The sequence below is a fragment of the Nerophis lumbriciformis genome, linkage group LG03 (genome assembly GCF_033978685.3).
Source record: "Nerophis lumbriciformis linkage group LG03, RoL_Nlum_v2.1, whole genome shotgun sequence".
Classification (NCBI taxonomy): Eukaryota; Metazoa; Chordata; class Actinopteri; order Syngnathiformes; family Syngnathidae; genus Nerophis; species Nerophis lumbriciformis.
This window is the reverse complement of record NC_084550.2, coordinates 12,847,501-12,870,579: the sequence shown is the minus strand read 5'-3', so window position 1 is coordinate 12,870,579 and position 23,079 is coordinate 12,847,501. Positions and strand designations below refer to the sequence as shown.

Genomic DNA, 23,079 nt, shown 5'->3' with positions numbered 1-23,079 from the left:
CCCAAGAATATACAACAATTCTTCTCAACAAAAGAGGAGAAATATAATCATAGAGAAAAATGTAACTTAAAACATTTGTACGCACGTACAACACTTAAGACCTTCAGTATATCAATATGTGGAATTTATTTATGGAATGGATTAAGCAAAGAAATTAAACAATGTACTATTATGACCCAATTCAAGAAACTTTTCAAACTTAGTGTTTACAAAGTACAAAAAAGAAGAACTATATGATAAACATTCTGAATTTATTTCATCCATCCATTCATTTACTAGCTAATCCTATTTATCTCACCTTATGAAATATAACTTACTTCACTAATTATTATTTATTTTTAATATTATTACTTATGGAGTATATTGTGAATAAATTGAGAACAGGAAGTGAACAAAAGTGTTAGCAAATGCTATTTAAAGGAAAAGGGGCTTCTTCTTGTTTTCGAACATGTTGAATAGGGAAATTGGAAATTGTGATGTATCATGTTGTATGCATACATGTTGGAAATAACCTCAAACTTAAACTCAAACATTTTTGTAAAAAAAATACTTTCATAATATATTTGACTTTAATCTTTTAAAATGACATAATTTTGTCTTGTAAAATAAAACAATTTTCTCAGAATATTTCTAAACATTTTTGTATAAAAACATGTTTTCACAATATTGACAATTTTTTCAAAAAAAAAAGAAAAAGAAAGACTTTAATCATGTAAATCGACATACCATTTTCATTAAAAATGTAAACTTTTTTCCTTAAAATATTTTTTTCTTAAATATTTTTACACAATTCTTGAAAGATAATTTTGTTCTCACAATACGACTTGTCCAGGGTGTACCCCGCCTTCCGCCCAAATGCAGCTGGGATAGGCTCCAGCACCCCCGTGACCCAGAGAGGGACAAGCAGTAGAACATGGATGGATGTTCTCACAATATTGTTTTTTCTAACAAACAAAAACAACTTTTTCACAATTTCTTCAAACAACTTTTCTAACTTTTTTGTAAAATAAATAAATCCCCACAATATTTTCACAACATTTTTACTTTAATCTTAGACTTAGACTTAGACTTCCTTTTTATTGTCATTCAAATTTGAACTTTACAGCACAGATAAGAACAACATTTCGTTACATAAGCTCATGGTAGTGCAGGATAAAAAAGCAATAAGGTGCATATATAAAAAATAAATATATATAAATAATATATAAATGTATATATAAAATAAATAAACAAATATAAATATAAATATAAATATAAATAAATAAATAAATAGATTACTGTACAGATAAATATATTGCACTTTTTCACATGCGTCCACGTTTATGGATGTATGTTATATTGTCTTTTTTATTCCAGCGAGTTAATCCATTTTGGGGGGAGTTGAGAGGATAATTAAATTTAATTATGATGCGTTCAAGAGTCTTACAGCCTGAGGGAAGAAGCTGTTACAGAACCTGGAGGTTCTACTTCGGAGGCTGCGGAACCTCTTTCTAGAGTCCAGCAGTGAAAACAGTCCTTGGTGGGGGTGGGAGGAGTCTTTGCAGATTTTCTGAGCCCTGGTCAGGCAGCGGCTTTTTGCGATCTCCTGGATAGGAGGAAGAGGAGTCCTGATGATCTTTTCCGCCGTCCTCACCACTCTCTGGAGAGACTTCCAGGCTGAGGCATTGCAGGCTCCAGTCCAGACAGAGATGCTGTTGGTCAGTAGGCTCTCTATAGTGCCTCTGTAGAATGTGGTGAGAATGGGGGGAGGGAGCTGTGCTCTTTTCATCCGACGCAAAAAGTGCATGCGCTGCTGAGCTCTTTTTTCAAGAACTCCGGTGTGTAGGGACCAGGTTATATTGTCAGTTATCTGCACCCCCAGGAACTTGGTGCTGCTTACTATCTCCACCGCTGTGCCGTTGATGAAGAGTGGAGCGTGGCTGGACTGGTGCTTCCTGAAGTCAACGATGATCTCCTTGGTCTTGTTGACATTCAGGACCAGGTTGTTGGTTCTGCACCAGTCAACCAGATGTTTCACCTCCTCCCTGTAGTCCATGTCGTTGTTGTCACGGATGAGGCCCACTACTGTCGTGTCGTCCGCATACTTCACAATGTGGTTAGTAGTGGACCTGGCGCAGCAGTCATGAGTCATCAACGTGAACAGCAGCAGTGGGGGGAGCCGGTGCTCAGGGAGATGGCACTGGAGGTGTTGTTGCCCACTCTCACAGATTGGGGTCTGTCTGTGAGGAAGTCAAGCAGCCAGTTGCAAAGGGGGGTACTGAATCCAAGGGGGGCCAGTTTGCTCACCAAGTGCTGCGGGATGACGGTGTTGAATGCTGAGCTGGTCCAGGAACAACATCCGCACGTGTGTCCTTTCCTTCCAGATGTTCTAAGCTCAGGTGGAGTGCAGAGGAGATGGCGTCCTCTGTGGAGCGGTTAGGGCAATAAGCAAACGGTATGGGTCGAATGTGGGGGTAAGTTTGGAGACAATGTATTCCTTTACCAGCCTCTCGAAACACTTCATTATGATGGGGGTGAGTGCAACGGGGCGGTAATCATTGAGGGAGGAGATTGTGGGTTTTTTTGGCACTGGAATGATTGTGGCCGTCTTAAAACATGATGGTACCACAGCCTGGGTCAGCGAGATGTTGAAGATGTCTGTGAGAATTCCAGCCAGCTGGTCTGCACATCCCTTAAGCACCTTGCCCGGAATGTCATCAGGTCCCGGTGCTTTCCGGGGGTTCACTCACCTCAGGGTTTTTCGGACATCCGCTATATCCAGGTTGAGTGGCTGCTCATCAGGGCGAGGGATGGATTTTCTCGCCGGAGTGGTGTTAAGTGCCTCAAACCTTGCAAAGTAGTTGTTAAGGTAATTTAGGAAGCTGATACTGTTGTCACAGGGACAGGGGAAGCTTTATAGTCCGTGATGACCTGTATACCCTGCCACATTCGTCTAGTGTTTGTAGGGTTCTCGAAGAAGTCCTGCACTTTCTGACTGTGAGCACGCTTTGCAACCTTAATGGCACGGTTCAGGTTAGCTCTGGCTGTTTTTAATGCCACCATGTCGCCAGACTTAAAAGCCTTGTTCCGAGCCTTCAGCATTGCACGTACCTCACTGTTCATCCAGGGTTTCTCGTTAGCCCGTGTGGGGATGTTCTTGATCACACTGACATCCTCCATGCACTTCTGAATGTATGCGGACACAGACACTGCATACTCCTCCACACATAATAATAATTACACATAATCCTGTGAAATGCCATTTTTCTCTCAAAATATTCAAACATAAATTTTGTACAAAGACAACTTTTTTGCCTCAAAATATTAACATTTTTCCAAAAATATATATATAGTTTTTTCATAATATATTTGACTTTAATCTTGTAAAATGTTATAATATTGTCTTGTAAAATACTTTTTTCTCCGAATATTCCTAAACATTTGGTGTGAAAACTTTTTTCACAATATTCCAAATTATTTTCCAAAAAAGAAATTGACTTTTTTTTACCATGTATTTGACTTTAATCATGTAAAAGGGCATACATTTTTCTTAAAACAATTGGAACTTTTTTCCTAAAATATTTTTTTCTTAAAATGTTTCTTCACATCTCTTGTAAAATGTATTTGACTTTAATCCTGTAAAATAGCATATTTTTTTTGTAAAATGTCAACTTTTTTTCCTTAAAATATTGTGGAATATTTTTTTTTCTCAGATTATTACTAACTTTCTTATAATATGTCTATCTATCTATCTATCTATCTATCTATCTATCTATCTATCTATCTATCTATCTATCTATCTATCTATCTATCTATCTATCTATCTATCTATCTCATTGTGTCATCATTGCTGGTTTTACGAGCAGAGGAGCATGTTCGGCAGCGCACACAGACGGAGTACTTACAAGCAGACAGTGAGTTGACAGAAAAGGGAGAATGGACGCATTTTGGAATAAAAACTGACAATAAAGGTGAAGCTATAACACTGAAACGCCCTCAGGCAGAGGTGCTTTAAGACATGGCGGCTAAAGTCCATCCGCATTCTGCGGATGGGAAAGTAAGCCGATATTATCAGTAAATGAACAAGTAGATTAATAATTCATTTTCAACCACTTGTCCTTAATAATGTTGCCAAAATAATAGAATGATAAATTACACAATATGTTACTGCATCTGTCAGCAGACTAAGGAGCCTTGGCTTGCTTACAAACAAAGGCTCACAAACAAAGAAAACTTGTCTTTTAGTAAAGACAAGTTTTCTTGTTGTTCACTTTTTTTTATTTAAGGACAAACTTGCAATAAGAAACATGTTTAATGTACCGTAAGATTTTTTGTTAAAATAAAGCCAATAATGCCATTTTTTTGGTCCCCTTCATTTAGAAAAGTATCGATAGTATCGGTACCAAAATATTAGTATCGGGACAATCCTAATATATTATTTTAATCTTGTAAAAGTACCTAATTTTGTTTTGTAAAATAAATTAAATAAATCTCAAAATAAAAATGGTTGTATTTGTTCACAATATTGCAACTGTTTTGTGTCTCTTGTAGACACAACAGAACAAACTCTGCTAAGGTGACAAATAAGATGGCAGCAGAGTCAAAGAGTTGAGAATAAATGCCTCGTACTCTGTGTGGAGCAACTGCCTCCTTTATACAACAATGACAAGCTGAGAGTTTTAGTTCTAGTGTGAAGACAAAAGTCCCGGCTTATAGGAAAATTACAGTAATCATGCTTACTTTGCATTGACACATGTATTCACCACTTAAACGGTAGCAAACAAAAAACAGGTGTCAATCTAAACATGCAAGTAAAAGCAGAGTTATTAATGCAGATCTTGTATTTGATTGTGTTAGAATGTGCAGGTGTAGCTAATATTGTGACAAGCAAATCTAAAATGTACCTGTTTTGTTCCCTTTTTCCCATGAAGGCAAAGGCGACTGCTGAGATGTCTACTGTGTCTGGCAGAGGAAGTAGCTCAGTTCGTGTTAAGGCTGATGGGAAAGACAGGCTGATGTTAGTTACCCAGATGTCCCATTCTTTCCTGCCGGGAGACAGAGCCATTGCACTGACGCTAAACTTGTCTCAGAGTTTGCTGCATGGGCTCAATGACTTTCATGTAAGAATGTCTGCCAACATGTCCTCACACAGGTTTGTACTATCTGATGTCACTTCATAAGTTATGGTAGGTTTTTAAATTCGAAATGTATCAGGAACAGCAACTACAGTATACATCTTTCCTGCTTCACTTCTAGTGTGTCGCTACATGGTTCCTATACACAGGGACGCAAAGCTCTCTTGGCCCGACTAATGGGCTCTCTTAAAAACACTAGTGGACTTCAGCTTGCTCTGTCAGGGGACCTGAGGCATTCAATCACCAACTTTGCTATTCTGCCCTCCACTCTGGGATTAGATGGAGTATTAGGAGTGTCTGACACTCTTACTGAAGGTAAGAAATATTCTGAAATACTTCAAGTTTGACAAGAAACAACTACAGTGGTTCCTCGATTTTCACTGACCTAATTTTTCTGATGATCTGGTTTTCTATTTACCCCGTTTTTTTTTTATGCCATGTTGGTTATCGTACGGCTGAACATTGCATGTACTAAACAAATCTTTCTGTTTTTACAAAACCCAAAACCAGCGAAGTTGGCATCAATCAATCAATCAATCAATGTTTATTTATATAGCCCTAAATCACAAGTGTCTCAAAGAGCTGCACAAGCCACAACGACATCCGCGGTACAGAGCCCACATAAGGGCAAGGAAAAACTCACAACCCCAATGGGACGTCGATGTGAATGACTGAGAAACCTTGGAGAGGACCGCATATGTGGGTGACACCCCCCCGCCCCCCTCTAGGGGAGACCGGATGCAATGGACGTCGAGTGGGTCTGACATAATATTGTGAAAGTCCAGTCCATAGTAGATCTAACATAATAGTGAGAGTCCAGTTCATAGTGGGGCCAGCAGGAGACCATCTCGAGTGGAGACTGGTCAGCATGTTGTGTAAATCGTAAATAAAAACAGAATACAATGATTTGCAAATCATTTTCAACTTATATTCAATTGAATACACTGCAAAGAAAAGATACTTGACGTTCAAACTGGAAAACGTTATTTTTTGCAAATATTAACTCATTTAGAATTTGATGCCTGCAACATGTTTCAAAAAAGCTGGCACAGGTGGCAAAAAAGACTGAGAAAGTTAAGGAATGCTCATCAAACACTTATTTGGAACATCCCACAGGTGAACAGGCTAATTGCGAACAGGTGGGTGCCCTGATTGGGTATGAAAGCAGCTTCCATGTAATGCTCCGTTATTCACAAACAAGGATGAGGCGAGGGTCACCACTTTGTGAACAAATGCGTGAGCAACATTTCTCAACTAGCTATTGAAATTGAATTTAAATTCTCTGAACCTTTTGATGATATTACGGACCAGAGATGGTGAAATCACTGCACGTAAGTGTAATAAACATTGAATGCCCGTGACCTTCAATATCTTAGACGGTACTGCATCAAAAACCGACATCCGTGTGTAAAGGATATCACCACATGGGCTCAGGAACACTTCAGAAAACCAGTGTCAGTAACTACAGTTGGTCGCTACATCTGTAAGTGCAAGTTAAAACTCTAATATGCAAAGCGAAACCCATTTATCAACAACACCCAGAAACGCTGGGCCCGAGCTCATCTAAGATGGACTGTTGCAAAGTGGAAAAGTGTTCTGTGGTCTGACGAGTCCACATTTCAAATAGTTTTTGGAAACTGTGGACGTCGTGTCCTCCGGACCAAAGAGGAAAAGAACCAGACAAATTGTTATAGGCTCAAAGTTCAAAAGCCAGTATCTTTGATGGTATGGGGGTGTATTAGTGTCCAAGACATGGGTAACTTACACATCTGTGAAGGCGCCATTAATGCTGAAAGGTACATACAGGTTTTGGAGCAACATATGTTGCCATTCAAGCAACGTTGTCATGGACGCCCCTTCTTATTATTTCTTATTACAACAGCGTGGTTTCGTAGTAAAAGAGTGCGGGTACTGGACTGGCCTGCCTGTAGTCCAGACCTGTCTCCCGTGAAAATGCGCATTATGAAGCGTAAAATACGACAACGGAGACCCCGGACTGTTGAACAACTTAAGTTGTACATCAAGCAAGAATGGGAAATAATTCCACCTGAAAAGCTTAAAAAATTGGTCTCCTCAGTTCCCAAATGTTTACTAAGTGTTGTTTAAAGGAAAGGCCATGTAACACAGTGGTAAAAATGCCCCTGTGCCAACTTTTTTGCAACGTGTTGATGCCATTAAATTCTGATTTAATGATTATTTTCAAAAATAAATTTCTCAGTGCGAACATTAAATATCTTGTCTTTGCAGTCTATTCAATTGACTATAAGTTGAAAAGGATTTGCAAATCATCGTTTTCTGTTTTTATTTACGAATTACTCAATGTGCCAACTTCACTGTTTTTTTTGTTTTTTTTTAAATAACATATTTTCCGGACTATAGAGCGAAAAAAATAAAAATAATCCATATATTAGCCAAATATATGTTGTAAAATGAGTTTATTTTCACAGAAAGATTTTGTAAATGTTAATTTACATACTTTAATTGTTTCCAAACGGTGTGTTAAGAACTGGTCAAGGGGGGTGACAGAGACGGGAGGCAAGTTTGAAATACAAAAAGTAATACATTTAATAAGTCCAAAAAATGTAACAAAGAGCGATGGGGCAAAAGGTGCACACCATGTATATTAACAAAACAGGTTCCTCAGTGGTTGGCAGGGGGGAAGGCCAGGGTGCACCAAGCACTGCATAAAGTCTTTGTTGCCTCAAGGAAGCTAGAAAGCAACGTACCATGAGGCGAAGTAGGCGCATGCATGTGCGGAGTTCAGGAAACAATGACCAGCAAGGTCAAGCTGTAGGTGATGAGCTTAAATACTGGCGGGCTAATTGCGAGCAGGTGTGTCACCAGGTCTGCCCCTCGCCGAGGATGAATCACTAAAACACAGGTGCAGACAACAGAGAAGGCAGGAACACACTAAAACACAACAGTACCCCCCCCCCTTAATGGACGCCACCTGGCGGCTTACCTGGCTTCTCCGGAAAACGAATATAAAAAGCAGTTAACAGTGAAGGGTCTAAAATAAGTGAACGCGGGACCCAGGATCGGTCCTCGGGGCGGTAACCCTCCCAGTCGACCAGATACTGGAAACCCCTGCCCCTTCTCCTCACGTCGAGAATGGCCTTGACCGTGAACGCCTGGTGGCCATCAATAAGTCTGGGAGGTGGAGGAGGCACCTCTGGAGGACTCAAGGGACTGGAGGACACAGGCTTGAGCAGGGAGACGTGGAAAGAGGGATGAATCTTGAGAGAGTCCGGAAGGCGTAGTCGAACCGCTGAGGGATTGATGACTCGCTCAATGGGGTAAGGTCCAATGAATCGTGGCTGCAGTTTCTTGGAGACCACCTGGAGAGGTAAATCACGAGAGGATAGCCATACCTTCTGACCGGGCCTGTAATCCGGTGCTGTGCTGCGGTGGCGGTTAGCGATACGCTGGTTGCGCTCCGAGGTGCGTGACAGAGCAGACCGGGTATTTTGCCATGCTTGCCGTGCGCGGTGTAGGTGGGCCGCAACAGATGGGACGGCGACCTCTGATTCCATCAGCGAAACAAAATCTATACATTTATGGTAATACAAGCGCCAGCACTTTGATAAAGAAGGTTAGAAACTAAAAAGAATGGGAAAGAATTTGTGCTGTAGCACAGTACAAAGGGTGACTTTCTTCTCCTCTTCTGCACCTTTACCTTCTTCAATAAAGGTAAAAGTGTTCCATTTCATTCGTCATTTAAATGTGTTTTGCATGGTTTTCTGCATGTAAAAGTGTAATTATACTCTATAAATGATTTTTATGTATATATTCTTATGGGTAAAATTGCTTTGATTTTTATACAAGCCAGTCTTTGTTTGACGTTTTGGAACAGATTACTATCAAAAACCAAGGTACCACTGTAAATGTTTTTTAAACATGGCACAATTTTTTTTATATTTGTAAAATAGTTTTAATGACCTCCTAAATAAAGGGTTATTGTTATTGCAGGACAACTCAGAATTAGAGTCAAGGATGATTTTTACAGCGTGGATCTGAGGCATCAAGAAGATGCGGGGGAACCTACTAGCGTGTATGTCACCCAAAGCTGGATGTGTGTTCTGTTGGGGGTGGAGAATTTTTGTGTGAATTTCAGTCGGCAGTTGGAGACTAGAGGGGCGGGGGAGGTCAACATCCAGCTATCTCATTCCTCCCAACTACTCAATGCCACAGGTAATCAACCATCACTAGAGTATATTTACATTATCAATATGTTTTTAAATCTAGTTTTTATACACTGTATTTTATACACCGCCTTGTTTCCGTTCAAAATAAATTCTTGTTGTGTTGTCTCAGGTCTGTCTACAAGTTGTAGTGCTCGAGTGAATTGGGACCAGGATGCATGTCAACTGTCAGCTCTTGCAGAACTGCAGGCTGGACCTGAACGTTTAAAAGCTGAGTTTAAAGGCGGCAAGACAAACCAGCTCGTCCCACGTTGGGAGATGATCTCCACGCTGCAACACAAAGTCAAAACGCTGCACAAAAGAGGCATATCAAGCTACATGCAAGCCAAAGCGCATTATGAGGTGGCAGAAGCTATTTTTCTTCCTGTTTTTATTTTATTTTATAGGAAATGTATTATCTCATATGATTGTGCTAGTCTGTTTTTTCTCCTAATAGAGAGATACCATCAGGCTGAACACAGGCCTGGTCTTTCACATGGAAGACAAGAAACTGATTGACACACTTTTATCGGTTGGGGCAAACAATAACACAGCTGCATTCACATTTTCTCTATGGCAACAGATAAAGTCTCTGCAGGGGATCTTACCTTCCTTACTACAGGTATGTTTTCACATGTTTCTTTTGTCTTGTGCCTGTCGAGAAAAGTCTTTGAAAAGCATATGGAATGGAAAATAAAGATTTTCTCAATGGTGCCATTCTAACCATTCAGCTATCTCTTCAAAAATAAAGTCTGACAGCAGGGGTTTGTTTTCACAGATGAACTGCACAGGGAGCACCGCTGCGCAGCGTCTCTCTGCACAGTGCTATGGAGATGTGGCAGGTCACCCTGTGGAGGTACGAGCGTTTCGCTCTTATAAACCCCATGACAGGCTGTGCTATGGTCTGTCACTTGCTCACTTGAGCTTCAGCACTGATGCTAAAGGCTGTTTGAGTCCTAATGGTCAGAGGGAGCTCAGAGCAAACCTTACCCATTCATCTGCGCTACTGCGGAATTTCTTTGGGGTGCCCAACAATTTTGACCTCAGGCTTGTCCTCCGGCCTGGGCCTGAGAGGAGAGCCCTAGGGATCAGTTTGGTGGTTGGTCAATGGATAATCATCTTGAGTTTGGGGCTGAGACTGGAGAAGGTCGGATTGTATGGCTGGCATGCACAACTAAAGTATGGAGGTCAAAAGGCTACATATAAGGGTAATATGACTGGCCGCGTTAGGCTGGAAAGCTGGTGTGACATCTGGGCAGATGTGAATACATCGTGGGACTCTGTTAACTCCAGTCTGCTTGTGTCAGTGCGGTGCAAAGGGAAGGGAAAGTTAGTGTGGCAGCAGATTAGCAGACTCCAGGGGCGTGTAGAGCAGACATCTCTAACGGCACACGGACAAGCTGGAAAAGATGGACTAAAAGCTGCTCTGGTGTTTGGAAACCAACAGCACTCGCTACACTGCATCTTCTCTGCATTACTAAAAGACCGAAAAGCTCGTGTGGACTGGACCCTACAGCACCAGTGGGCCTCTTTCCTTTCAATCCTCCCAAAGAGACTGGACTTTCAAGGGTCTGGTCAACTTCACGACACCTTCCTCTCTGGTAGTGCTCTGCTCGCTGTCAACACCCACTCTGCTCACTCAGACATGACCGTGGCCTTTGGGTCCTCCCCGTCATTCAGGGTTACAGTCGACCAGGATGTAGCTCCTGGTGTACCAAGATCATTCACTGTGAGCACAGTGTCCTCAGCCGGTCATACCCAATTCGAGTTGGAAAGTGATGGGTGTTCCGCACTTTTTCTGGTGAATCAACGCAAGAGCGGAGAGGAGAGAACGAGCACCTGGAATGTTTTTGTTCATCAGCGATGTGTCTATCTGAAGGTCAGACAGGAAACAAGATACATGCCTTATCTTGTTTCCCAAGTTGAGGAAAGCTGCAGGGGCATCTTTTGAATGAAGATGACTCATCACTTTCCATTTGCGTAGAAGTGACTTAGAATCTACCACGATAGTTGGCGAATGACTGTGGCCAACATTTAACATTTCTACTTCCCCGTCTTCAGACTTACACTTAGACAAATTTTAATGATCCACAAGGGAAATTGTTCCAAGTCCTATGACTCTGATTGACAGTTGTGTTTAGTTTTGCACATCTCTAAGTCTTATAATTAATAGTCCTGTTTTCCAAGTAATTTCAATCAAATCAATCAATCAAATATTATTTATATAGCCTCTAATCACAGGTGCCTCGAAAGGCTGCACAAACCACGATGACATCACTGGTCTGAACCCACATCCTGGGTGACCGGCTGCAATAGATGCCAAGTAGGTACAGTTATTGCAAATTATTCAGGATAATGTGAGAGTCCAGTCCGTTGGAGGCGAGCAGAGGTTTGTAGGAGATCTCCATCCAGGTCATAGAGGTCATGACTTAGAACAGCTAGCACATCCTCCAGACTGGTATCTCTCCAGGGATTATCCGTGGCCTTCTGGTAACCTCACCCTGCAGGAAATGGGCAGCGGCATGTCAACTGGTCTAAAACCGAGTCTATTTAATAGTTAGAGTATATAGATTAATTTGTAGGTGTAACTTAAATGCTTCTACCAAGATGGCATCTCTAACTTTTGCAAGTTGGGCATTCCAGAGTACTGGAGCCCGAATGGAAAATGGCTCTAGCCTGTAGACATTGTTTGGGCACTGGTAATCACTAATTTCTTAGAATGCAAGTTTCTGGACGTAACTTAGGGTACAATACAATCAGCAACATAAGATAGTGCTAAAACGTTTAATATTTAATACGTAAGTAAGTAAGCTTTAAAGTCACATCTTTAGTAGTGATGGGACGAAATGTGCCGAGGCTTCGAGGCATGTGTCGAGTATTGGGAGGGCGTTTTTTCGAAGCGTGCATCGAAGTTTGCTTTATGTCGGGGAGGAGCCGGAAATGATTCCAGGCTCTACCCTGTGACCGCTTTGGCACGCGGTTCAGCCTGGCTGGACGCCTGTACCACATGACTGTTTCGGGACGCGGTTCAGGTTTTGCTGGGAGATTCGACAACTCATAAACCACCCAAGCTCCATTGAAAGTGTGGGCTTTTCTTGTGGTCAGTTCAGAATATTGATAGACATTAAAATAATTTTTTTTAAAGCCATCATATTTAAAGGGGAACATTATCACCAGACCTATGTAAGCGCCAATATATACCTTGATGTTGCAGAAAAAAGACCATATATTTTTTAAACCGATTTCCGAACTCTAAATGGGTGAATTTTGGCGAATTAAACGCCTTTCTAATATTCGCTCTCGGAGCGATGACGTCACAACGTGGCGTCACATCGGGAAGCAATCCGCCATTTTCGACTGTTTTCCGTACCTCGGAGACATCATGCCTCGTCGGTGTGTTGTCGGAGGGTGTAACAACACGAACAGGGACGGATTCAAGTTGCAACAGTGGCCCAAAGATGCCAAAGTGGCAAGAAATTGGACGTTTGTTCCGCACACTTTACCGACGAAAGCTATGCTACGACAGAGATGGCAAGAATGTGTGGATATCCTGCGACACTCAAAGCAGATGCATTTCCAACGATAAAGTCAAAGAAATCTGCCGCCAGACCCCCATTGAATCTGCCGGAGTGTGTGAGCAATTCAGGGACAAAGGACCTCGGTAGCACGGCAAGCAATGGCGGCAGTTTGTTCCCGCAGACGAGCGAGCTAAACCCCCTGTCGACCCTAGCTTCCCTGGCCTGCTGACATCAACTCCAAAACTGGACAGATCAGCTTTCAGGAAAAGAGCGCGGATGAGGGTATGTCGACAGAATCTATTAATTGATGAAAATTGGGCTGTCTGCACTCTCAAAGTGCATGTTGTTGCCAAATGTATTTCATATGCTGTAAACCTAGTTCATAGTTGTTAGTTTCCTTTAATGCCAAACAAACACATACCAATCGTTGGTTAGAAGGCGATCGCCAAATTCGTCCTCGCTTTCTCCCGTGTCGCTGGCTGTCGTCTCGTTTTCGTCGGTTTCGCTTGCATACGGTTCAAACCGATATGGCTCAATAGCTTCAGTTTCTTCTTCAATTTCGTTTTCGCTACCTGCCTCCACACTACAACCATCAGTTTCAATACATTCGTAATCTGTTGAATCGCTTAAACCGCTGAAATCCGAGTCTGAATCCGAGCTAATGTCGCTATAGCTTGCTGTTCTTTCCGCCATGTTTGTTTGTGTTGGCTTCACTATGTGACGTCACAGGAAAATGGACGGGTGTTTATAACGATGGTTAAAATCAGGCACTTTGAAGCTTTTTTTAGGGATATTGCGTGATGGTAAAATTTTGAAAAAAACGTCAAAATATAATAAGCCACTGGGAACTGATTTTTAATGGTTTTAACAATTCTGAAATTGTGATAATGTTCCCCTTTAAAGAATGGCGACAAACTTAATCCAAACCGGTTACTGTTATGTATTTGAAATAACCAACTTGTGTCAGATCTATCTGCACAACTTTTGTAGCGTAATGATTTGTGAAATGACCTTTTATGCCACATGACCTGGGTTCAATTCTTGGCAACGGCAATCCTCGATTGTGTTTAATGAAGTCATGCAGTCTGTATTTATTTTTTAACCAGCCACCAGAAATCAACAGCTGGATGAAAAAAAAATCACTTACCGGTAATTTTTAAGAGCCATAACAGACGCAACATTTCAATACCTCACACATTTGTGGTTAATATACAGCTGTTTTTTAATCATACATTTGACCAGCAGGTGGAGTCTTGTGCCGAAGCATGCCTTGAAGCTTCGGGAAATTCTCGAACCAATTGGCTCAAGTGGTTCGATGCCTCATGAAGCTTCATCTGACCACCACTAATCTTAAGTGTACCGGGTGCCCACTGTAGGTGAGCCGGTACATGCGCAATATGATCAAACTTTGTAGTCCTCGTCAAAAGTCTACCTCCCACATTTTGGACTAAATGTAATCTTTTATTGCTGGACATGGGGAGAGACAAAAATAATACAATACAGTATTTAAGACTAGATGTAACAAACGCATGTATAATGATCTCAGCATTACTAATGGACAAAATGAGACAGATTTTATCAATATGAAGATTGTCAGACAGTTTAGTCATGTTTGGGTTTTCCTGTTTAGAATCACTTCCTGTCCTGGTGCTCTTGTTTCAATGTTTCCTGTTTGGTCCCTGTGTTTAGCAGCACCTTTACTTTCTGTTCCATGTCCTGTCAGCACACCTATTCTTTGTTTAATTAGTTATATTTAGTTCCACCTGGTCCCTCCTTCAGTCATGGTCTGGTGAGCGTTGCTTCGGCGTGACCCGAAGTATGCAGAGAACGGCAGGCGGAATGCAAGTAAAACACAATTTATTACCTACAAAGAGGCGTTGAACCCAAAATAACACATGAAGCATCGGTCTCGAAAGGAAGAGCAAGAGAGAATGATCCAACACTGAAAAAGAGGAACCCAGGTGGAACTAAATAGAACTAATTAAACGAGAAACAGGTGTGCTGACAGGACCAAGGAGCAGAAAGTAAAGGTGCTGCAAAATACAGGGACTAAACAGTAAACACTGAAAAAACAAGAGCACCAGGACAGGAAGTGATTCTAAACACAGGAAAACCCAAACATAACCAAACTTCTGACAAAGATGAAAGAAGGCCGTTAAACACTTTTAATGTGCAGCTCAAACAAGAGAGTTGGGTCAAAACTTTTTATTTGTAACTTCATGTTAGTGTTATTGAATTTTTGTTACGTTAAAACTGGGATGTTCCTAACCTTCTGTTCTTTTTGTTCTACAGAGCCTCCTACCTTCACAAACTTCAATGAACATCTCCATCAACCATTCTGGATGCTGTACAGATCTCAGTGCTGATCTCCTAGCCGATGAGAAACACAAAGTCAGCATTGCATGGTCTCATACCTGCCAACAGAGCCTTAGTCTGACCGCATCGGTCAAGCACACTATTGAGGCAATAGAAGCCCTGGGACTTCCTTCCAATGGAGTATTGGCACTGAATGTCTCAGTTGCACCCCTGCCCGTGGTAATGGTTGCCCTGGAGATCGGAAACTGTCAGTTCAGTGGTCACCTGGAGAAGGCACAATCTTCGGAAGCAGAAGTGAAACCACTTTCGTACAACGTAAAAGTGACCAACTACTGTCCTTTCTTACAGGTAAGAAAGAATTATTGTTAAAAATGATCCTTTAGCTCATAAAATTACCGTATTTTTCGGACTATAAGTCGCAGTTTTTTTCACAGTTTTTATACTCAGGAGCGAGTTACGTGTGAAATTATTAACACATTACCGTAAAATATCAAATAATATTATTTAGCTCATTCACGTAAGAGACTAGACGTATAAGATTTCATCGGATTTAGTGATCGGGAGTGACAGATTGTTTGGTGAACGTATAGCTGCTATACGTTTACCAAACAATCTGTCAACATATAGAACATGCTAAACTATAGCATGTTCTATATGTTATAGTTATTTGAATGACTCTTACCATAATATGTTATGTTAACATACCAGGCACGTTCTCAGTTGGTTATTTATACGTCATATAACGCACACTTATTCAGCCTGTTGTTCACTATTCTTTATTTATTTTAAATTGCCTTTCAAATGTCTATTCTTGGTGTTGGGTTTTATCAAATAAATTTCCGCCATAAATGAGACTTATACTCCAGTGCAACTTATATATGTTTTTTTCTTTCTTTATTATGCATTTTCGGCCGGTGCAACTTATACTTATATAGTCCGAAAAATACGGTATCCAACATATTTAGCATGAATACTTTTTAACTTATCAAGTATTTAGGAATTATTACTGACTTTGTTTGAATGAGTCATGTTTTATGTGAAAACATTTTATATTTGAAGTTAATTATTTTAATAAAAAAAAAAAAAATGCAAGTCTTCCCAGATTATTTAGTTCTAAAGCTTTCTAAATAATGAGAGGTGACGAGAAATGAAGATTAAAAATGTATTTCATACAAAGAAGCAGGGTTGTACGCTATACCGGTATTAGTATAGTACTATTTGGTACTATACCGTCTCTAAAAAGTACTACCGCCCCCCCCGTCGTCGTCGTGTCGTGTCATTGCTGGTTTACGAGCAGACGAACATGTTCGCAGCGCACAATCACGGAGTACGTGCAAGCAGACACAGTATGTAGACAGAAAAGGGCGAACGGACGCATTTTGGTCTAAAAACTGACAATAAAGGTGAAGTTATAACACTGAAACGCCCTCAGGAAGAGGTGCTTTAAGACATGGTTAGCTAGCTAGCGGCTAAAGTCCATCTGCAGTCTTCAGTGTTTTAGCTGTTTCTAAACCAATAATCCTCGCCTCCATGGCGACAAAGTAAGTTTCTTACAAGTATCATCCCTGCAGGACGAGGAATAGCTAAACATGCTTCACTACACACTGTAGGTTACTGGCGTGACAATGTAAACGAACGCCATTGGTGGATCTACACCTGACATCCACTGTAATGATACCAAGTACAGGAGCGTATCTAGTTGATTACATCAACATTTTTTTGCATCACAAAATCTTCATTCGTTTTTTTAAAAGTTTATATTATGTTTATAAACTCAGGAAACATGTCCCTGGACACATGAGGACTTTGAAGATGACCAATGTATGATCCTGTAACTACTTGGTATCGGATTGATACCCAAATTTGTGGTATCATCCAAAACTAATTTAAAGCATCCAAACAACAGAAGAATAATTGATTATTACATGTTTACAGAAGTGTAGATAGAACATGTTAAAAGAGAAAGTAAGCAGATTTTAACTGTAAATGAACAAGTAGATTAATCAATAATTTTCTACCACTTGTCATTAATAATTTTGACAAAATAATTGCATGGAAAATGACACAATATGTTACTGCATATGTCAGCAGTTAAATAAGGAGCATTTGTTTGTTTACTTACTACTAAAAGACAAGTTGTCTAGTATGTTCACTATTTTATTGAAGGACAAACTTGCAATTGGAAACATATGTTTAATGTACGGTAAGATTTTTTGTTAAAATAAAGCCAATAATGCAATTTTTTGTGGTCCCTTTTAAATATAAAAAAGTATCAAAAAGTACCGAAAAGTATCAAAATATATTTTGGTACCGGTACCAAAATACTGGTATGGGGACAACACTACGAAGAAGTAAGTACAAACAATAGCAATACCAGCGCTGGAGAGGAGACCGAGCCGTCTAAAGCTGGTAGCCCTTCTCACATGCTTTTGTCCACCTTGCTGGAGGATAATGAAACCGAAAGTTAACTCGGCGTGTAAGTTGAGCACACAGACATTCTTGTCCACTCTCCGAATCTCGTACATTGTGACGGCATTAAAACTACAACAGAGAATAATGTGTGTGTGTGCGCAAAGACAAGAAACCGATTGAGATCATTGTGTTTTTCTCTTGGAGCAAAACGAATGCCAAAAATGTTGTACATTCTAAGGCGTTTTATTTCGCCCAAAGGAGGAAGAATAGTCCCTTAACAGGACGCAAATGCTGAATCGCGAATATGCGGTGATCCACTGCATACGGTATCCAAAACACAAGATACTGTACCATATCCAGTGGCCACACTCTTCTGCAAAATGTAGTGATGCCCAATGAAAAGCTGTAATACAAATTATACTCAATGATCCAAGGAATGTTTTAACATAAATTATAAAGTAACATGAATATATTAAAATGAAAAAGAAACACTTTAGCTATTTTAGTGCAGTTATGCAGAATTACAAACTGTAAAATAACAATGAAAAAACAACATATTTGATGCAGCTCTTGTATTGGATATAATTTAACTTTGTAGACATCAAGTAAACACAATGATCAACATGGAACTTTCTCCTAATATGTTCTTCTATAGGAAACAATACTTCCAGTGACTCTGGTTCTGAACGGGTCATTTTTAGGGGTCCCGTGTGGCCGTAGGATCACCTCTTTTCTAAGGACCGACAACCAGGACCTGTCTTTGGAGCTTGGACAGTCTTGCACCTCTCCACATCTGTCTGGAACCCTTACACACACTTTCTCCAGTCTTAGAAACAAAGGAGTTCCTCAGACAATAATTGTAAAGGCAACTGCTCCTGGAGACGCTGAACAGAATGAAGTTCTGTTTATAAAAGTGGGGACATGTCGTATTAGATTTGTTGAAGACAAAGTCAGGACAGGCCGGTTCTGGGCTATGCAGTCTAATTGCCCATCATTGCAGGTAAGCATAATGACTTTAAAGTTGGGCTGTCAAGTGATTATTTCTTTAAATCAGATGAATCACGCTCTTCAATTGGATTGATTTGGGTAAAACATGATAAAGGTTATGACTCGCTTGCATAATTAAAATTTGCTTAAGAAAAGACCCCGATATTTGGACACAAACGCAATTTTGTTGTCACAATGTAATCCAGGAACGTTTTAAAAATGTTTTATTTAACTGCAAGTCATTGATTTGCTCAAAACTTGGTGAAAATATGTAAAGTAAGAATTAGGTACGCATTTTCAAAATATTAGCAATAATATAGCACACAAGGTACAGATAGTAAAAACACCCATAGACAACTTTACATAGTGCACCATTAAATATGCATTTACTCTTCCTTTAACCAGTTGTTTAAACAGACAAGCGTATTTACCTTATTAAAGGACATTGTTGATATTTTTGGTACAATGCTATCAGCTGTGGTGATATGAATGACATCTTCTTGCAGCACTTTGTCTTCACCGACGTTAAGTAGCTTTCATGCGCTGGCTGTCCATTTAGTGAAGGCGATGTTTAATTTACCGTATTTTCCGGACGATAAGACGCACTTAAAATCCTTTTTTTTCCTCAAAACTCGACAGTGCACCTTATAACTCGGTGCGTCTAATGTATGGAATAATTCTGGTTTTGCTTATCGACCTCCGTTGTTTTATTTGGTATTGGTGAAATGATAAGTGTGACCAGTAGATGGCAGTCAAACATAAGAGATACGTGTAGACTGCAATATAATGGCAGTCAAACGTAAGAGGTATGTGTAGACCGCAATATGACTCAAGTAAACAACACCAACATTTTATATGCTCCATTGAAAATGTAGAACATTACACATGGGGTTCAAAATCTATGAAAATGTTTTAGTACGACTTTTTTAAGCTATGAAGCCGCACCGCTTGATGGATTGTACTGTGCTTCAACATACGAGTATTATTATGGTGTGTGTATAAGGTAAGACATATTTTCTGGTGTTTTGTTTTGCAATATTATGCAAAAGCAACTTTTCTTACCTTCTGGTACCTGCTGATCTGTATTTAGGATCTGCATAGGTCCTGAAGAATTGCACACGTCCGCCTTTGTAGGCCGTGTGCACACCGTAGTCTATAAGCTTCTTCTTTTTCTCTATCTTCTTATGGGACATTCATCCTCCGCTGTTGCCATTTCTAATATAAAGTAGTGTTAAGTTCTTACTTATATCTGCCATGAAAGCGCTAAAACATACCAATGTAGTGAGTTTACATAATTCAAGGAACTTTAGTTATTAGAGCGTTCCGGTCGGACGGTTTTTCACGGGACACATTTCCGGCGGATGAGGAGATGCTGCTCCGTTATTGATTTAAGTAAAATGTGAATGTCATTAAAATTGTTAGCTCCATCTTTTGGCACTTCTTCCACTACCGTCCTTGCACGCTACACTGCTACAACAAAGATGACGGGGAGAAGACGCTGCTGAAAGTGAGTCCACAAAACGCCGCATCGGAAAGCGACTGTCAAAAAGCGTCTTGAAGATTATCTGTAAAACATAATCTCTGCAACATTTTGACCAAATAACCACCATTACATGTTATGTAGACCACAAGGAAGTGTTTTACATTTAGAAAAAAAAAAAATAATAGTAATAATATGACTCCTTTAATTCTCCCTATAATCCGGTGCACTTTATATATGAAAAAAGATCGAAAATAGACCATTCATTGGCAGTGCGCCTTATAATCTGGTGCGCACTATGGTCTGGAAAATACGGTATCTATGCTACTTTTGTAAACATTGACGCAGGTAAACTCCACCAGCGTTGAAGTTGTTTGTCGTTCTCCGTTTGGTCAAGTTGGTGTCGATGTAGCATTCACACGAGCGGCGCCATCCTCGAGTACGTGCTTTGCTTTAGGATGCCATTTTAAACTTATGATGAGAAAATTTGTTGCTGCAATGCCAACAAATTACCTCAGTTTTATCTAAATTTCCATCAGTTTGTTTTGAAGTGAAATTATCCGCCTCTTATCACTTATCTTTGCACCAGGCCCGGCCCTAACCAATCTGGCGCCCTAGGCAAGAATTTAGGTGGCGCCCCCCCACATCGGCAGTGAAGTGTATATACTCACAAGAAACCGAATAGCTTTGTCTTTGACCTTTTTTTTTTTTACTTACAACTATACCTAATATATAAAGGGGTGGAAAAGTGACTATTACCTGCAGGGCAAACATAGCTAACAGAAGGCAATAACAATGTAAACAAAAAAACAGCTGCTTAAAAGATCTAATACAAATGTCCCTGAAAAATGTAAGGTGGGAGTACTGTAATTACCTAACGTTACATTATTATTTTCCATAACAATTTAGCCCCCTCCACAATATTAACCCGGCGTTAAAACAGAACTAGCTATTTATTGATTAGCAATATTGCCGAATCATGTGACATTAGCTTAATGCTAAAAAGCCAGGTTACTATCACATTCTGTAACAGACAAATAATTTCATGTTCGGCTCACCTACCTGCTACCTCTGTCTTTTCTCGTTTCTCCTCCTCTTCTTTTCTCTTTTTTCTTCCCTGGGCACCTGACAGTTTTGGCCGTTTTGACATCTTGTGTTGATTTTTTGATGTGGTGACGTCCAAAAAGAGTCATGATACGGGAAGGGAGGGGGCGCACCGTGCGGGGGTAGAGGGGGCGTAATGTTGTAACAAATAATATTTCTATTAAATAGGCTTTACTTTGCATTTTAATTAACGTGGGATTATTTTTTGTATTTAGAAATAATAGTACCAACTTTTTTTCTTTTCTTTTTTTTTCTCCAACATTTGTGGCACTGGCGTGGCGCCCCCTCATGGACGGCGCCCTTAGCATTTGCCTATACGGCCTATGCCACGGGCCGGCCCTGCTTTGCACCGTTTAATAATAGACGCCAAATTCCGAGTTTACAATGGGTCATAACAAATAGTAAGTAAATACATTTTTAATAAATAAATGTTACTTATAAATCACTTTTACCAGATAAAAATCACAAAGTGCTGTACAAAACATAGATGAACTAAAACAACAATTAAATCCAAACAACAAGGGCAACATCATTAAAAAATGTTTTAATTTAATGTCCATTAACTAAAAGCTTTTTTTGAAAAGTGAAGTCTTCAAATGTTAATACAAGTCAACACAGTCAAGCTCCCGGAGGGACTAGTGCAAGTCATTCCAAAGTCTTTGGACTACTGCCTGGAATGCTTGGTCTTCCCAGTTTTTAAAATAAGTTTTAGCCTGAAGGCTGAAGTGTAGGGGCACAACAAATCAGCAATATGCTTAGGGCCCCACCTTGCAATGCACAGAAAGTCAGGACTAAAATCTTAAATTCAGTGCAAATTTGACTGCAAGCCAATGACGACTTGGTAGAATGGGGTAATGTGGGGTGTTCTAAGTGAATCTGTCAAAGGTCTGGCAGCCACATTATGTAGTCTGAAGTCTGGAACTGACTTGTTGAAAAGTGAAAATAGAATTACAAAACCAGTGAAGTTGGCACGCTGTGTAAATCGTAAATAAAAACAATACAATGATTTCCAAATCCTTTTCAACCTATATTCAGTTGAATAGACTGCAAAGACAAGGCTCAGGAACACTTCACAAAACCCTTGTCAGTAACTACAGTTTGTCGCTACATCTGTAAGTGCAAGTTAAAACTCTACTATGCGAGCCTTTAATCAACAACACCCAGAAACGTCGCCGGCTTCGCTGGGCCTGAGCTCATCCAAGATGGACTGATGCAAAGTGGAAAAGTGTTCTGTGGTCTGACGAGTCCACATTTCAAATTGTTTTGGGACGGCGTGGCGCAGTGGGAGAGTGGCCGTGCGCAACCCGAGGGTCCCTGGTTCAATCCCCACCTAGTACCAGCCTCGTCATGTCCGTTGTGTCCTGAGCAAGACACTTCACCCTTGCTCCTGATGGGTGCTGGTTAGCGCCTTGCATGGCAGCTCCCTCCATCAGTGTGTGAATGTGTGTGTGAATGGGTAAATGTGGAAGTAGTGTCAAAGCGCTTTGAGTACCTTGAAGGTAGAAAAGCGCTATACAAGTACAACCCATTTATCATTTATTTTATCATTTTTGGAAACTGTGAACGCTGTGTCCTCCGGAACAAAGACGAAAATAACCATTGTTATAGACGCAAAGTTCAAAAGCCAGCATCTGTGATGGTATGGGGGTGTATTAGTGCCCAAGGCATGGGTAACTTACACATCTGTGAAGGCACCATTAATGCTGGGAAATGTGTGGCGCATTATGAAGCCTAAAATACAACAACGGAGACCCCGGACTGTTGAACAACTTAAGCTGCACATCAAGCAAGAATGGAAAGTTTACTGAGTTTTGTTAAAAGGAAAGGCCATGTAACACAGTGGTATGCCAATTTTTTTTGCAATGTGTTTCTGCCATTGAATTCTAAGTTAATGATTATTTGCAAAAAAAATTAAGTTTCTCAGTTCGAACATTAAATATCTTGTATTGCAGTCTAATTAATTGAAT

At 40.3% G+C, this 23,079-nt stretch overlaps 1 protein-coding gene and 1 long non-coding RNA gene across 2 annotated transcripts in view; both read left to right on the top strand.

Annotated features, from left to right (window-relative positions):
• LOC133579338 (uncharacterized) overlaps window positions 1–23,079 on the top strand; it is a 204,885-nt gene that overhangs the window by 85,044 nt on the left and 96,762 nt on the right. The window contains exons 34-37 of the mRNA XM_072912283.1: window positions 4,911–5,131; window positions 5,236–5,429; window positions 9,084–9,305; window positions 9,429–9,658. Coding sequence (XP_072768384.1) covers window positions 4,911–5,131; window positions 5,236–5,429; window positions 9,084–9,305; window positions 9,429–9,658 — 867 coding nt within the window. The remainder of the gene's footprint in view (window positions 1–4,910; window positions 5,132–5,235; window positions 5,430–9,083; window positions 9,306–9,428; window positions 9,659–23,079) is intronic.
• On the top strand, window positions 9,807–15,355 carry LOC140677630 (uncharacterized). Its single transcript, XR_012049422.1, has 3 exons — window positions 9,807–9,917; window positions 10,074–10,151; window positions 15,106–15,355. It is a non-coding gene; the product is annotated as an uncharacterized lncRNA (long non-coding RNA).